The sequence below is a fragment of the Daphnia carinata genome, chromosome 4 (assembly GCF_022539665.2).
Source record: "Daphnia carinata strain CSIRO-1 chromosome 4, CSIRO_AGI_Dcar_HiC_V3, whole genome shotgun sequence".
Lineage (NCBI taxonomy): Eukaryota > Metazoa > Arthropoda > Branchiopoda > Diplostraca > Daphniidae > Daphnia > Daphnia carinata.
This window is the reverse complement of record NC_081334.1, coordinates 2745339-2759594: the sequence shown is the minus strand read 5'-3', so window position 1 is coordinate 2759594 and position 14256 is coordinate 2745339. Positions and strand designations below refer to the sequence as shown.

At 38.3% G+C, this 14256-nt stretch overlaps 4 protein-coding genes across 4 annotated transcripts; 1 reads left to right on the top strand and 3 right to left on the bottom strand.

Moving 5' to 3' along the window:
- Positions 1-3324: 3324 nt before the first annotated feature.
- Positions 3325-6259, bottom strand: LOC130694637 (acetylcholine receptor subunit alpha-like). The gene is made up of 13 exons (XM_057517715.2): positions 6129-6259; positions 5858-6052; positions 5545-5787; positions 5261-5469; positions 5138-5182; positions 4960-5069; positions 4763-4878; positions 4611-4677; positions 4499-4547; positions 4199-4412; positions 3938-4090; positions 3693-3862; positions 3325-3626 (listed from the first exon to the last, which is right to left on the bottom strand). The coding sequence occupies exons 1-13, from the start codon at positions 6190-6192 to the stop codon at positions 3366-3368; spliced, it is 1896 nt and encodes a 631-aa protein (XP_057373698.1). The 5' UTR covers positions 6193-6259; the 3' UTR covers positions 3325-3365.
- A 1138-nt stretch (positions 6260-7397) lies between these two features.
- On the bottom strand, positions 7398-8511 carry LOC130694685 (RNA-binding protein 8A-like). Its single transcript, XM_057517783.2, has 5 exons — positions 8360-8511; positions 8068-8208; positions 7853-7989; positions 7617-7741; positions 7398-7560 (listed from the first exon to the last, which is right to left on the bottom strand). Exons 1-5 carry the CDS (start codon positions 8418-8420, stop codon positions 7533-7535), a joined length of 492 nt encoding a protein of 163 aa, XP_057373766.1. The 5' UTR covers positions 8421-8511; the 3' UTR covers positions 7398-7532.
- A 46-nt stretch (positions 8512-8557) lies between these two features.
- On the top strand, positions 8558-12216 carry LOC130694692 (polyphosphoinositide phosphatase-like). The gene is made up of 12 exons (XM_057517793.2): positions 8558-8739; positions 8809-9025; positions 9098-9305; positions 9363-9708; positions 9778-9973; positions 10064-10262; positions 10335-10638; positions 10705-10930; positions 10992-11115; positions 11184-11390; positions 11458-11619; positions 11693-12216. The coding sequence occupies exons 1-12, from the start codon at positions 8656-8658 to the stop codon at positions 12141-12143; spliced, it is 2724 nt and encodes a 907-aa protein (XP_057373776.1). The 5' UTR covers positions 8558-8655; the 3' UTR covers positions 12144-12216.
- On the bottom strand, positions 12126-14193 carry LOC130694651 (transmembrane protein 39A-like). Its single transcript, XM_057517736.2, has 8 exons — positions 13810-14193; positions 13471-13742; positions 13296-13409; positions 13169-13220; positions 13003-13089; positions 12751-12938; positions 12529-12649; positions 12126-12458 (listed from the first exon to the last, which is right to left on the bottom strand). The coding sequence occupies exons 1-8, from the start codon at positions 14122-14124 to the stop codon at positions 12234-12236; spliced, it is 1374 nt and encodes a 457-aa protein (XP_057373719.1). The 5' UTR covers positions 14125-14193; the 3' UTR covers positions 12126-12233.
- Positions 14194-14256: the final 63 nt, after the last annotated feature.

Below are 14256 nucleotides of genomic sequence, written 5' to 3'. Positions count from 1 at the left end.
GACGGCAACTTTTGAAAGGGCTATTGTGCCTTTTTAAAGTTGCAAAAATAATTGTAATGTGCAGAGAATTGCCAATAAATTTTTTTTTATAAACTTTTTTTTGCAAATTTTGCTTCCTTCATTGTCTGTGTTCACACATTACATTTATCAATTTTTTTTTTTATTCAGCTTGCGCAATTCAATTTTATTGTTTTTGCCACCGTTGTATCGTTTACCTGTCAGTATTCAATTATTATTTATTACACTTTTTCATGAACTTAGACAAGGAACAATGTGTAATACCTTATATTTCTGAGGTAATTTTGTATTTGTATATTGTTTTACTGGCATGGGAATCGATCCTCAGACATTCAGCGTGCAACGCAGATGCTCTAACATTGAGCCACGAGATATATCTAAACTCTTTATTATCGCATATCATATGTTATCGTCTAGGATGTTTATGCAGTCTTTCACAACTATATGTTTATCTTTGTATTGATTTTATAATGTCCATAGCTCTGTGGTAGAGCATTCAGCTGCGATAACTGTTACCCTGGGTTCAAACCTTACTAGATGTATAAAAATCTACATCTAAATGGAAAAAATAATATTGCAGTATTGCATTTCAGTTTTATTCAAAGTGTAATAATGCAAGTCCGCAAGTGACTAGAAAAAAGCCAACTTGACATCATATGATTCATGGCTCATTGGTAAAGCATCGGCGCGGAATGCCGAACATCTAGGGTTCGATCCCTGGAAAATAAATGAATGCTTACAGATAAACTATGCTTAAAGGAAACAATGCTTACCATTAAACGTGGCATAAACAATAAAGGAGAATTGAGAAAGCTAAATAAAAAAAGATGATAAATGTAATGTGTGAAAACAGACAGTGAAAGAAACAAAATTTGCAAAAAAATTTTATTAAAAAAAATTTATTGACAATTCTCTGCACATTACAATTATTTTTGCAACTTTAAAAAGGCACAATAGCCCTTTCAAAAGTTGCCGTCAACCCAGGCAGGGGGAGACACTGCCTTGTTGACCCACCGGGGAGATTACCCGGTGATTGGCTAAGAGAAGCCGGAAGAAGAGCCGAAGATATGGAACATTTTTACAGGAGCGATTAACCTTTAGTTCGGATTTGTGGGTAGCCACATCGCCCTCCGTGAACACATCATCGAACTAAGCGGCACCCCACGTCCCCTTTCCGGCCAGAGCCCTCCAAACCTCGGTATATGTTGTTTTTATATATACCGTACAGTAGGGGCATGACCCCCTACGGGCTTATTACGAGTCAAGGGGAAACGGGGCTACGGAAAGGAAGGGAGCCCAGATATGCACTTCAATTTTTTAAATATAAAATACCGTCTCGGGAATTCGAATGAAGTATAGAAATATCATGTCATCCATCCAATCATTACAATTTATCCAGTGTCATGCCCCAACCAAGAATTTTCTCAGATCCAATGTTACTATTAACCTACACTGAGAAAAGAAAAACAACACCATTAAGCATCTCAATTGTTGCTCATGTGACTTACATGACTCATAGATTCAACTTCTGACAGAAGCTTGGGAAAGGCAATACAAATTGTAGATGAAAATCATTGTATAAGGCTCTTGAATGATAAAATAACACCCGTAGAATGTTGCATTGTTGATAGTTGTGTTCCCAGTATGCTGAAAATCCTTTCCTATTGGATACATTTTTTTTTGTAGATTAGTCTTGGTTGGCAAAGAGGAGAAGAGCTTCATCATAAATTCAAAAATTTTTCAAGAAAATTCCTTTCATACCTAAAGAGTCCATGTATGCTGTTCATCGCTGCAATGCCAGTGAAGTGAAACACCTTTAGGGCCATTTAAGTACCCAGCTTCACCAACACTCTGAGCGTAAAGGACAAGTTGTTGTTTATCAAAGGAAGCAGAATTATTTGAGGCTTCTAGCTGTGAAAGAACTATAAAGGATTGCTGTTATACAGGATTCGTTCACACAAGATGGTACTTCTCATTAGACAATGTGCATACTCTATTACTTTACCTCATACCTTAATGGTAATGCACTCTCGGTGTTTTTTCATCTGTAGGCTGACTCTTCCATCCTGTAACACTTCCAGACTTGATTTGATCCCCCGTTAAATTCTGTGAATGCAAAATAATAGCATTAAAAATACTTTTTCAATAGACATAAAACCGAAAAGTACCTAATCCATGTTTCATGTTGAACTTGTGCCATATCTTGGTTTCCGTACCACACCCATTTTCAGCCCAAATACGGTCCCACAATTGTTCAGTTCCTTCACTGCATGGGCTTATTACTAACGATTCTTTTTGTGCAGCACTAACAGAATTTAAATTTAACACACTGTCAGGTGGTAGACTGAATAACTAAACAATAAATAATTGTTTGTTAAAATTCTATACTTATTTTGAATTCTTATTTGAAAAGTTTAGGTACCTGACTGTGTTCGCCTAATGCCAATTCATCCTCATGTTCAGTTAGGTTTGAGTTTGGAAAATCCTCCTTCACTGTTTGGAAACTGTTCCGTTCCAATTTTTTCTTTTCCCCTAGCTGAGCTTGTAGACTCAAACTTTGAGCTACAAAACACAAATGAATAAAAGCAAATAAATAGAATCATTATGCATTAGGCCTTACCATCCTTAGCTTTGCTGTTATCTAATATTTTGTGCTGTTGCAATAATTGAGCCTGCAGGTCCATAATTTGATCTAATAAACAATAATTAATAATTCAAAACAAATATAATAATGTTTATACTTACCATCCTTTTGTTGTATTATCTTATCCATTTTTCAATTGTTCCTCCAGCCACGCGTTATTCTCCATCCACGCTACTGAACTAACTGCGAATGGCATCCAATGGACTGAAATTGCCTACGCCAGTAATAATGAGTCTGAGCGGTAGATGGCTACGTGGCGGAAAAAAAGAAAAAAGTGCGATTTTTTATTTTTTTTCCGCCATTTTTTTTTTTTTTTTTTAATGTAAAACGGATTGCCATATAAAACGGATTGCCATATATAAAACGTCAATCTGTTTTACCCCACCCCCAAAAAAACAAGTTTTTTTTTCTGTTTCACTGCTACAACATCTACCGGTCACTTTCTAGTTAATTCTCTACATACACTCCCCGAATAGCGAATAGCGCGCCAGTACGCTACAGCGCTGGCGCGATCATTTTTTTTTTGGGTAAAACGGATTGCCATACATTACTGCCCATTTCTTTTTACTTTCTGTGAACGACTGCCACTTTCAATATGGGTCGAACCTAGAAATAATGAACCACTATTCTCCATCACATATTACGTCTAAAATCTATTAGTACAACACGACATACTGCCGTGGTTGTCAAAATTCGGGAGCCTTCAAAAACACATAGCCATCATAATAAAGAAAAAAAAGATGTATACTATAAATGCCAATCGGTCCAAGCCATAAGCTAGTAGAAGCCACTCCAGTTCGGATGGATTCATGTCTTTGGTTGCTCCGCGGAAATGTGTAACCGGTACGCGTCGATCCGTAGAGGTGTTGACTAGGTTTACATCATGATCACCCGAATCGACATGGAGAGTGTAATCATCCATGCCTTGTTGCTGTGATCCTCTGTTACTGCTAACATGGTTTACCTAATACATAGGATTAACTTGATAATAGAAAGGACAAAAAGTAATAAAAATTTGGCCACAACATACCAGTGTAATTATATGGCCCAACCCTAATAATTTTCCGGGTAATCCTGTGACGATACTTTTGACCCAACCAGGGGGGCCGTACATTCTTGGTGTTCTGACCATGGTCATTGTTACTACTGCCAGCACTAGTGACAAGGCAACCAAAATCAATGTGTTTGACAAATAGGTCACTAAAGAGAAGAAAAGCGTGCTTTAGAATTTTGCGCTGTTCAACAATTACAAATTATTTCACGACTAAGATGTACCGATATGAGGCATATGGTCACCCATGGGGGGTAATAAGCTGCTAAAGTAGACCAGAAATACGCTGAGAATTAGTAAGTCTACCAAGCCAATTAGCACTTTTTCAGTAGAATTTGGTGGGAGAATGAAGGCAACTAGCGTCAGAATGGTAATCACTATAGATGGAATAAAAATTCATAGTAAGTACAATAAAAGCCAAATTTCTGAATGTCGATGCATCTGATTTACAGACACAGCAAGTTTTTAGTGTAAATAGGTTATACTTATGGCCGGCACAGTGACTGTTGCTCGGTACAACGGCGATCTTCGTTGAATAACAAAGGTAAAATATGCAACCGGATACTGATCATCTGGACAGCCATGAATTTCCGAACATTCACCGTAAGAATGAAATTTCATGCTGGCGTTTGAACTCAGCAGTTCCCACTGTAAGTTAGTTGTGAAAAGATCCTTCGTGTTCAAGGCGTACTCTACTATCTAGTAAAGAGAAGACATTACATACCAACCACAAAAGTTTGATGTTTTCAAAATATAAAAGGCGGAAAATCATTGGAATATCTCACCCCGCCTATTTCATCGTAATTGTCGTATAATTTCAGATCAATCCCCCAACTAAACGTAAAAATGATCGTTAACAAAAACATAACATTAGCCATACGAGGAAATTATTCAAACCCGCTTTGTGTCCACGATCCAATCATTAATGTGCAAGTCTGCCTATCCCACGGCCACATTCTGAGATCTAACAAATTATTAAAAGATATGAAAATCTGATTTGTTATCTCAGCCATTTAAAATCGTTCTTTGAACTACACATTTAGTTATACCGAGGTGACACTGAGATGAAAACGACGTGGTGGAGGGGGCCAAAAGAACTCCACCATCAGGGTAAACCATAACTAAGGCACCTTCTCCCAAATGAATGATGTCTGCGGCACTCATACTAAACAATGTTTCATTTAAATCAATAGACAAAATTATTTAGCTAGTTACTTTCAGTTGTTCTTAATTCTATTACGGGTACCTATTGTACAATTTTAAATCAGGCTGCCATATTGCGTGACTCGGGAAATGGAGGACCGTAACATTTTCATAAGCGCTAGCATTCCATTGGAGACGTTCATCTCTCCACGCCTACGACAGGATATGAAAAAGAATTTCGTTAATGTTTATCGAACATAAGTTAATCATGCTTACCGTACCATTCGAAATGCAGCATGGATTTCAAAACTTGACATAATTTCACTCTACATAAAAAAAAATCACAAAAAATAGGTTTAGAATCAATAACCACTACAAAGCTATTGCGTGAAAAAGGTTGTTACAAGGTCAAAGTGGAAAAGGCCCAGTCCTAGAAAGACAGAAACTGGGGTACGGTGATAAGAAGAAGGCCGGACGTCTTTGTTGTAAGTTGCAAGTAAATTTGCCTTTAACTTCTCTTCAGCATTGTAATAAGATTCACCTGATTGGGGTGGTGTGGCCCCAGCAACATCCGAAGACGAGTTGTCAGGCGGAGTAAGCCATGACGTTTTTCCTGCGCCCATCCAATTTACAATTAGGACCATGAAATTGCAATGGAAAAAAAATAATCAAATTCAAAAATAATAACCTCCGAAGTTGCAATTTTGAATCCATTTGGCTACAGTAGAAGTCCAGCTTGATAGGGAGTAGTAATGTACAGGCAACGGATCCGGGTCTTTCCAATGAAAATATGGTAATGTCTCGCCTTCTCTTCCAACTTCAATCTCGCCTTGACGTACCATGACCCAAAATCCCCGAAACTCGGTATCAGAAAGTAATGAAGGCGTTTTCACGGCACTAACGGAACGCCCGGTCATAGTTCTTCTTAAATCTTTTGTGAAGACCAAATATTTTGATATTCACAGTTAAATTAGCGTAACATTGGCAAAGTGTGTTCGAACCTGTATAATTGTTGCCTGATGCGCCAATCACAATTTCGTAAAGCGGATTCAAAACCAGTGGAGATGTCGTAAGAACAATATGAGCGTCACTTTTGGCCATAACGCGAAAACGTAACTCCATTGTTCCATCCGGACTAGAATGTAAATGATAGAACTGCGAGTAACGATATCCAGTAGTAGTAGTCACCTCACACCCTTAAAACGTAACACATAATGGTAACAGGTGTTTTACGACAGTTACTGAAAATAATGTTTTTCAAAATCAAGTTACCTGGAGGGATTTGTCCATTGCCAAATTCAACGAAAAAATGTAACAAGATAAACCACTGCAACATGTTGTTCGATGACAGCTTTCCTCGTAAATGAGTTGTTTTTTTAAATAAAAAGCTCCAAAGCCTATTTTGTAATATTTTAGTAGCAGTATTGTAGCAACTCGCTAATGCAATGCTACGCCCCCTTCCGTCCTCGGCGATTGTACCCACTTATCACAATTCCCAAACGGGAAGTCGAGCATTCAGCCAACGTTGGACTTCGGATTTCAAGTAGCAAACTGGTTTTAGTGCTCATAGGGGTAGGAACTCACGTAGCTTGCACAGGGTTTTCTTCAGGAGATTTATTTCGGAGCTCGGCAATCACTTTTTCCATTTACTCGGTTATAGCTTATAACTTGATACGAATTGTCAGCGAGTTAATTGCTGGTAACGCACATTATATGCTGATATGTGATAGTTAGATTAGAATGCAGACCGAGAATTAATGGTCGGCTTTTGGAAGGGAGAATGCAGCAATGATATAGTTACCGTTGTTGTCTCCATCTAGAAGTTTTAATTCCATCAGTATCTGTTGGGAATATAGAAACCAGTGTTAAAATACACATTCCTGAATAATAGAAAATCAGCATTTTCAAATTAGTGCTGGAAAGGCAGAGTGAATACACAATGAGTTAGACGACACAGTACGCGCATACGTGCATGTTTTAAAATGCAGACCTCCTTCAATCGTCGGAAAACGTGGCTTTTAGCTATCTCATGCCTTTGATTTCAACTTGATAACCTTTCATCAAGAAGTATGGTTATTTGTAGAAGTAAAATTTGGGAAAACGGTCACTTAATTTACATGCATCTAAGATGTACCTGAATGTGCTATTTCACAAAATTGATAAGATGTATGAGTATCCATTCTTCTCAAGATGGATAGTTGATAAGTCAATATATGTTGTCTCAAAACTGTTCTTCACTAATGGATCAAATCCCACTAATAAAGGGTATGATGCTTGATAACCTTCTACAGAACCACCTAAATTAATGGTATTAAAAATCAATTAAGAGACAAAATTTCTACAAGTGTGATAGACGATACTTAAAATCCGAGGAAAGAATGGTACCATTTCCCTGGGACGTAGCTCTGATACACGACGTGTAACCAACGGGGTGAGTTCGAAATTGCGCTGCATACGGCATGCAATTGCAACTGCATCGTGAAAACTATACCTAAGACCTATCCGGTAAGACAATTCATTGTTATAAAAGAACGTCATGAGTTAAATGCGAATGATGTTTTTTTTATTTCCAATATTCGCGCAACGCAGAATACAAAAAGGGTGATTGACGAGGAGAAAATCAGACGACGCAGTCCTTTGTAATGTGGTAACTCAAAACGAAGCCCTTGCACTGCCTTATCTCCTTCTCCGTTCTCGTTTGTTCCTATGCAAAACATCACTTATTACTAGTACAATTATCATTTTAAAAATTAGACTTACTTTTTAGGTCCTTTGACAAAACACCAGTCCACTGAAATTTTTTGGCCTAAAATTTCTGAGTCATTAAGTTTCTCTAATGCTGCTTGTGCTTCCTTGAAAGTTTCATATTCAACCAAAGCATATCCCTAGTTTTAAAAAATGAGGATGTAATACAATGAGAATAAACGATACACCACTACATTTGTAATCTAATTTAGTGCTGTAGTCATTTAGACCTTTCATGCAATTCCAAATACCTTAAGAAACCCAGTACGGCGATCCAAATTTAAATGAAGATTTTTAATTTCGCCAAACTCTGCAAACTTATCATGAATATCTTCCTCCTGGGCTTCCTCGTTTACTCCAGTAACAAATAAAATCCACCCTTCTACAGCTGAATACAAATGATAATGTTACATTCAAGTAACTGAGATAATGTTACAATTCTAGTAGTTGATCTTCTATTGCTTACATCGTTGTGGGCCTGGTTCATCATCAGCAGCATCAACATCCACTGCTTCATAACCTTTAATTTCCTCTCTTGCCTCGTGTCCACCGCCAAATCCACGTCCTTTACGTTTCTTCGCCTTCTCCTTCAATTTTGCGACTCCTTCTAAAAAACGAAATGCAATATGTTGAAGATGAAAAGAGTAACGTCGGTGAAAGCAGTTGGGTTACATGTAGTTGGTATTACGAACGGGAGTCCTCAACACTAAACAGACGATGTGGGGTAAAATGGTAATTACTACATAGTTAAAACTTACGGTCGCCGTCCTCGTCAAATTCAAATTCATCTTGATTTTCAATGTCTAAAACGTCAGCCATTTTCCCGGCGAATGTAAATTATGTCAAGCCACGCGTTGTTACCCTTTCCAAATTCCAAAAACCGGAATCCCGCAAATTCTGAAAAATGGCCAACGCCATCTATGGGAGTTAAAACTAGACACTAAACCAACATTTAATCTTAAAAACGTAAATAAACAGTAGGGTGGAAATAGTGGAGCGGATTCAAGCAGTGGATTTGATTGCAAAAACGAAACCGAGAGTGAAGTTGCTGAAGATGTCTTTCCCATCCTTCCCGAAAATGAAGTTTACACCCTTCATAAGCAGTATTCAGAAAATGGCACTCTATGAAACAAAAGCAGTAATGTTCAAACATTTTGTGTTTGTTTCCAAATTAATCCCAGTACTGTAAAACCACAATATTTTACAGAGAATATTTTTAGTGGGCTCCAATAATACTCAGACAAAGTTTCGTGTGTTAAAAATTGATAGAACAGAACCAAAAACTTTGGTCGTAATCGATGATCATGTCGAGTATTCTCATCAAGAAATTCGGGATTTGCTAAGCATGATAGATATGGGAAACAGACCACGGCCCAGAAACAATCTTGGGTTTTCCAAGACAGTTTCTGCCTTTGGAATAGTTGGTACTGTTTATTACCCATTTGCCTTTGAAATTTATATCAAGTTATTCTGATTTATTTTAATCTTCCAAACAGGATTTGTAAAGTTTTTAGAGGGATACTATATTGTACTCATAACTAAAAGAAGAAGAATTGCTGTAATGGGTTACCACACAATTTACAAAATTGAAGATACTACTATGGTGTACATTCCAAATGAAAGTGTTAGAATTCATCATCCAGATGAAGCGAGATATGTTAAGCTGTTCCAAAGTGTAGATCTTTCATCAAATTTCTATTTTAGGTATCTTCGAATTAAATGTTACAAAATTACTTGGATTTCATGTAATTTGGAAAACAGTTACAGTTATGATCTATCTCATACACTGCAGTACAACCTCTCTCCTCCTAAAGAAATCCGTCCAACATTCGAGGGCATTCCACAGGAGAGCGCATTGACCGAACCTGGGGGTAATGTCGTCTTGGGAGTTAAAGCACATCCCAATTACAAATTTGTGTGGAATTCGTTTCTACTAAAACCAGTTGAAAGTGTGTTTCACCCAGATTGGATTCTTTTCGTAATCCACGGCTTTGTGGGTCAATCAAATATAAGCTTGTATGGCAAGTCGCTGTATCTCACCTTGATCGCCCGACGTTCTAACAAATACGCCGGAACGCGCTTCTTGAAGCGAGGAGCAAACTATGAGGTAACAATAAATTTTTTTTAAATTGTTTGTAAAGTTGAGAAACCTATGATTACGAAACTAACGTAACAGGGGGATGTAGCCAACGAAGTGGAGACAGAGCAGACGGTCCACGACGCTTCAGTAAGTGGTTTTCAACAAGGTCGGTACACATCGTACGTGCAACTGCGAGGCTCCGTCCCTACTCACTGGAGTCAGGATATTTCAAAAATGGTTCCTAAACCACCAATTCTTCTTGATTTGTCAGACGCGTTTTCGCAAACTGCCGGTGATTTTTTTAATTTTGTGATAAAATTTACCACCAGTAACAAATTAAATTTACTTTTTTCCTCTTCTCATTTCTTTCCATTTTCCCTAGCTGAACATTTCAATCAGTTACTTCGTCGTTACGGTTCCCCTGTGATAGTGTTAAATCTGGTAAAAAAACGAGAAAAGAAACGCCACGAAGGACTTCTGACAGAAGAGTACTTAAAGGATGTAACTTATCTCAACCAATTTCTCCCGCCAATGCATCAAATTCAGTACATCGGTTTTGATATGGCGCGGCTGAATAAACTGTATGCTCCGACAAGTTTACTTCTTATTTTGGCAGGTTTCCTATTGAACTAATCGTCTTTCATTTTCAACAGGAAGGAAGCGAATGTGATGAGTCGTTTAGCAGATATTGCTTCCATAGCTGTGAGTCGGACTGGAATCTTTCGCTCATTCCCACCGCTTCATGTTCATCGCTTATGGCCCACTCAGTCCAAACCCGAAGAGGAAATGGAATCAAAGTTCCGTGATTGCTTTCACCAACTACAGAATTCTGGTTTGTATGTTGGCAGACAGACACATCGGAGGCAGGTGGGGGTCACTCGCGTAAACTGTGTGGACTGTCTTGATCGTACTAATACAGCTCAGTTTGCACTGGGTCGCTGCGCTCTTGCATATCAGGTAGAGTCGTCTTAACACTATCTTACTAGAGTTATTCTTCTTTCTTCACACCATGTGTTGGTATAGCTGTACGCATTGGGAGTTGTGGCCACACCCCACGTTGAATTTGACTCTGATTGTGTGCGAATGTTGGAAGAGCTTTACGAAGATCATGGAGATACGCTAGCGCTCCAGTATGGAGGTTCTCAATTGGTTCACCGTATTAAAAGTTATCGACGCATCGCTCCGTGGACATCCCAAGGCAATGATATAATGCAGTCATTGAGTCGTTATTACTCAAATACCTTTTCAGGTAATTATATCCCTTAGTTTTGTTGTCACAGTGTTCTAAATGTTCTTCTTGGCTTTTTAAGACGCTGACAAACAAAACGCCATCAATCTCTTTCTGGGGGTATTCAATCCCCAAGATTCTCGTATTCCGATTTGGGAGCAACAATCTGACGCGCATCTTCATCGAGGCAATCCCTTCAATCTAAAGTTAGTTTGCACGTTTGATCACTTAAGTGTAAAAAAATGAACATTTTCGTAATACCTACTGTTTGCAGGATGGCAATGAGCTACACTCAGTGGTGGGATGCAAACATGCTTCGCTATCTTCCGCTCCCTTACGACGAGGTGATCAAGTCATGCTCTTCTATCGTACCCGTGTCACCATTAGAAGTGATGGTGGATGGCTACTATGAATTTTACCGGCCATTCGAATTCACTGTTGTCTCTGATCTCTTTGGCGTTACCATATCCCATTCCGTTAGGTATTTCTAATTTTTGAACTAAAATAGCAACAGTTTAGGTAGTTACATTATCTGCGTGGATTTACAGAGATTTCATGCCCAATAACTGCGGGACTGATTTTTCTCCATTTGCCGTACGAGTACGTCCCGGCAAGCGACGTGAAGAGTTGAGTTCGAAAAATGCGCTTGCACTTAGAAACCCATCATTGACTGGCCAAAGTTCAACAAGCAGCACAGCCTCTGGAACAAGGTTTATTAATTATTATCTTACTCAGAATTTTGATTTTGTTCCTTGTAATACAAAAGTAACTTACATTTTTCAGCACGGAGTCAGAGGATTCGTCTGACGATGAAATTAAGCCGTTTCAGCCTAAAAGCGAGGAGAAAGCAGACAAGATTCCAGAGAATAAACCCTCTTTAGAAGGTTTAACGTTTGCTGCCCTTTTACCTTCCATGAAACAAGTCTACGGTACCGATATTCATCCTCCCCATAGAAATGATATCGGTATTTACCGAAAGTACGCAAACATGGCCATATCGTCTTGCATCCAGCCAGACTTATCAAGTGGAAAGGCAGCAACCTATAAGCGATTGATGTTAGTACAGCAGAGTGCATTCACTATAGACAATACCCTTCAAGTTACTACTCCGTTTGTGGGAAAATCCTCCCTCGATGTCTATTTCAATTATTGCTTTAAAGGCCGAAAATGCCCTCTTTCCATTAATCCAAGTGATCTGAATCTTTATCGGCGCTACGCTTCAGGAAAAACATAGTTATGTATGCAATATGAGGCGTCATCTCTGAAAACTGTACAAGTAAAACATAATAAAATGAGTGTGAAAAGTCTAGCAGTTTGGCAGTTCTCAGGCATTTTTTAACATTTCTTCGGCAAGTGAGAGTCGCCACACAACGACAGCATCCCGCATAAGCTTAAACAAGGCATAGCCTCCTGAAGCTTGTAACAATGAAAGAGAGATCATTTGATACCATTCATTGCTTCTAAAGAGCAGTATCAACTGCAAAAGGACTAGCACCAACTGAAACACAAGAAGGCTGATCTGAAAAAGAGCTGCGTTGATGAACAGCGCCTTTAAAACAAGGAAAAAATTGCCTTATTTAACCTATTTTATACTTTAAATGACAATTTATATGACTTACATAAAACCGCTTATGATGAACGGAGCCAGGTTCAGCTGAATTGAGATCGCTTCGCGCACGGTATACTACACTATCAAAGAGAACGAGCGAGCCCTGTTTCCAAATTGTTCGGGAACACCATCTGTTAACGTGAAAAAAACAAATACACATAACTAAAATTTAAAAAAAAATTAAAAAAAAAAAAACTTTTGTTTTAACGATAAATTTGAAATGGCTACATACTCAGCACAATGCATGCTTGGCGAAGTATTGGTTCCCATGCGTTCCCAATATCCTAAATGGCGGGCTGCGCTGTGAAGCATATCGCAATATTTAGGAGGGAATGCGTGGACCGCGTTTAGCGTTAGACTTCCAGCCCACACCAAGACAAAATGTTGGATAGCGACGTGCATATCAAAATGGACAAATGTCTGAAAAATAGGTTATTTCAATTTACAATTCTACGATTAGAACATTTTTCACGTTTGTGCAGACCTGCGCAAAACAGCAGGGTAGCAAGGTACAGGTGACTGCGACCATATGTGAGTGAAATAAGACATTTCTCAGACGACCGTTGAAGTCCTGTAAGAATCATTCGACAAAAACCAATACACACTATGTGCATTAATGTACTTCTTCGACCGAAACGGTTTGTCCATACCTTTCTTAGTGTTTCTACTTCTTGCCGCACTTGTATCGGGTCATTCGAACATCTGGGCTCAGATAAATGAAAATTAATACAGAGAATTCCTAAATTTGCATGTACATAATCTGATATTTATCTTCACCTATGTTGGAGTTGAGATGAACATAGCATTACATCATTAATTCCAGTTTGATTTGGGATCAACTCTAGGTATGTCCTTATTTCTTCTCTGTAAGTTGCAGCCATAACAAAGGTTCTGAATAAAAATTAAAAAGTGAAATAGTCAACATTTACAATAGATCTTGTGCATCTCTTACGGATAAAGCAAGCAACCCAATCGGAAAAGAGGGTTGCCTTTAATGCAAGATTTGTCTTCATTTGCGTCTTCAGCAGAAATAAGAAACAAGAGGTAGAAGTGAATTGTTCCAAGTGCTGCTAATAGTATAATTTGACAGTACTGTTTACTTCCTTCTTGCAATGATTGTGGAAAAATACTGGTAATCAAAGTTTTGCAGCAAGTCCACAACCATCTTGGGATGATTAGAGTTAGAACAAAACCAATAACATATGGATTAACCAAGTAGAATTTCTAGAAAGCAAAACAAATTCTTTTATTTGTTAAATTACTATTTGGTGTAATAAAAGAAAGATTATACCACAGCATTTTTTTCATATGATTGTGGCAACCACCAAACTGTTCTATACAGATGAAGAAGTTGTAACAAAAATGCAGAGAGAGAATAGAAAAACACTACGCTCTCATAAATTAAGCAGTGATCCGACGACGCATAAGAAATTGAGATGTGTTTGGGAGAGTTTGGATCCGACTGGAACGTTCGCATATAGTTCAAATTCACTCCCTCCGAAGAAATTGCAGGTTTGTGGTTATTTTGAAAATTCAAAGACGGGTTCATATTTGAGCCACCGGCGTTCCGATGATTTACTACACTTGCTCTACGGATGGACCGCATTTTTTAAACTGTTTACCATCACAGTGAAATTTCTCACACCTGTGCGTAGATTCCGTAAATCGAGACTGGAAACCAGAAGATGACTTCTATTAGCGGACGAAAAATTCACAACCGTTAAAGAATACTGAACAT

Bases quoted from the DNA above. Each gene is read 5' to 3' on its own strand.
- LOC130694685 (XM_057517783.2), bottom strand. From the start codon at position 8,420: ATGGCTGACGTTTTAGACATTGAAAATCAAGATGAATTTGAATTTGAC. The intron at 8,209-8,359 runs GTAAGTTTTAAC...TTCGTTTTTTAG, and splicing joins ATTTGACGAGGACGGCGACC to AAGGAGTCGCAAAATTGAAG. The intron at 7,561-7,616 runs GTAAGTCTAATT...TGTTTTGCATAG, and splicing joins TTTGTCAAAGGACCTAAAAA to GAACAAACGAGAACGGAGAA.
- LOC130694692 (XM_057517793.2), top strand. From the start codon at position 8,656: ATGTCTTTCCCATCCTTCCCGAAAATGAAGTTTACACCCTTCATAAGC. The intron at 10,931-10,991 runs GTAATTATATCC...TGGCTTTTTAAG, and splicing joins TTACTCAAATACCTTTTCAG to ACGCTGACAAACAAAACGCC. The intron at 11,116-11,183 runs GTTAGTTTGCAC...TACTGTTTGCAG, and splicing joins GGCAATCCCTTCAATCTAAA to GATGGCAATGAGCTACACTC.
- LOC130694651 (XM_057517736.2), bottom strand. From the start codon at position 14,124: ATGCGGTCCATCCGTAGAGCAAGTGTAGTAAATCATCGGAACGCCGGT. The intron at 13,743-13,809 runs GTATAATCTTTC...TTTGCTTTCTAG, and splicing joins CATATGAAAAAAATGCTGTG to AAATTCTACTTGGTTAATCC. The intron at 13,410-13,470 runs GTAAGAGATGCA...ATTTTTATTCAG, and splicing joins TTGGGTTGCTTGCTTTATCC to AACCTTTGTTATGGCTGCAA.
- LOC130694637 (XM_057517715.2), bottom strand. From the start codon at position 6,192: ATGTTGCAGTGGTTTATCTTGTTACATTTTTTCGTTGAATTTGGCAAT. The intron at 4,413-4,498 runs GTGAGATATTCC...TCTCTTTACTAG, and splicing joins ATTACGATGAAATAGGCGGG to ATAGTAGAGTACGCCTTGAA. The intron at 4,091-4,198 runs GTATAACCTATT...TTCCATCTATAG, and splicing joins AGTCACTGTGCCGGCCATAA to TGATTACCATTCTGACGCTA.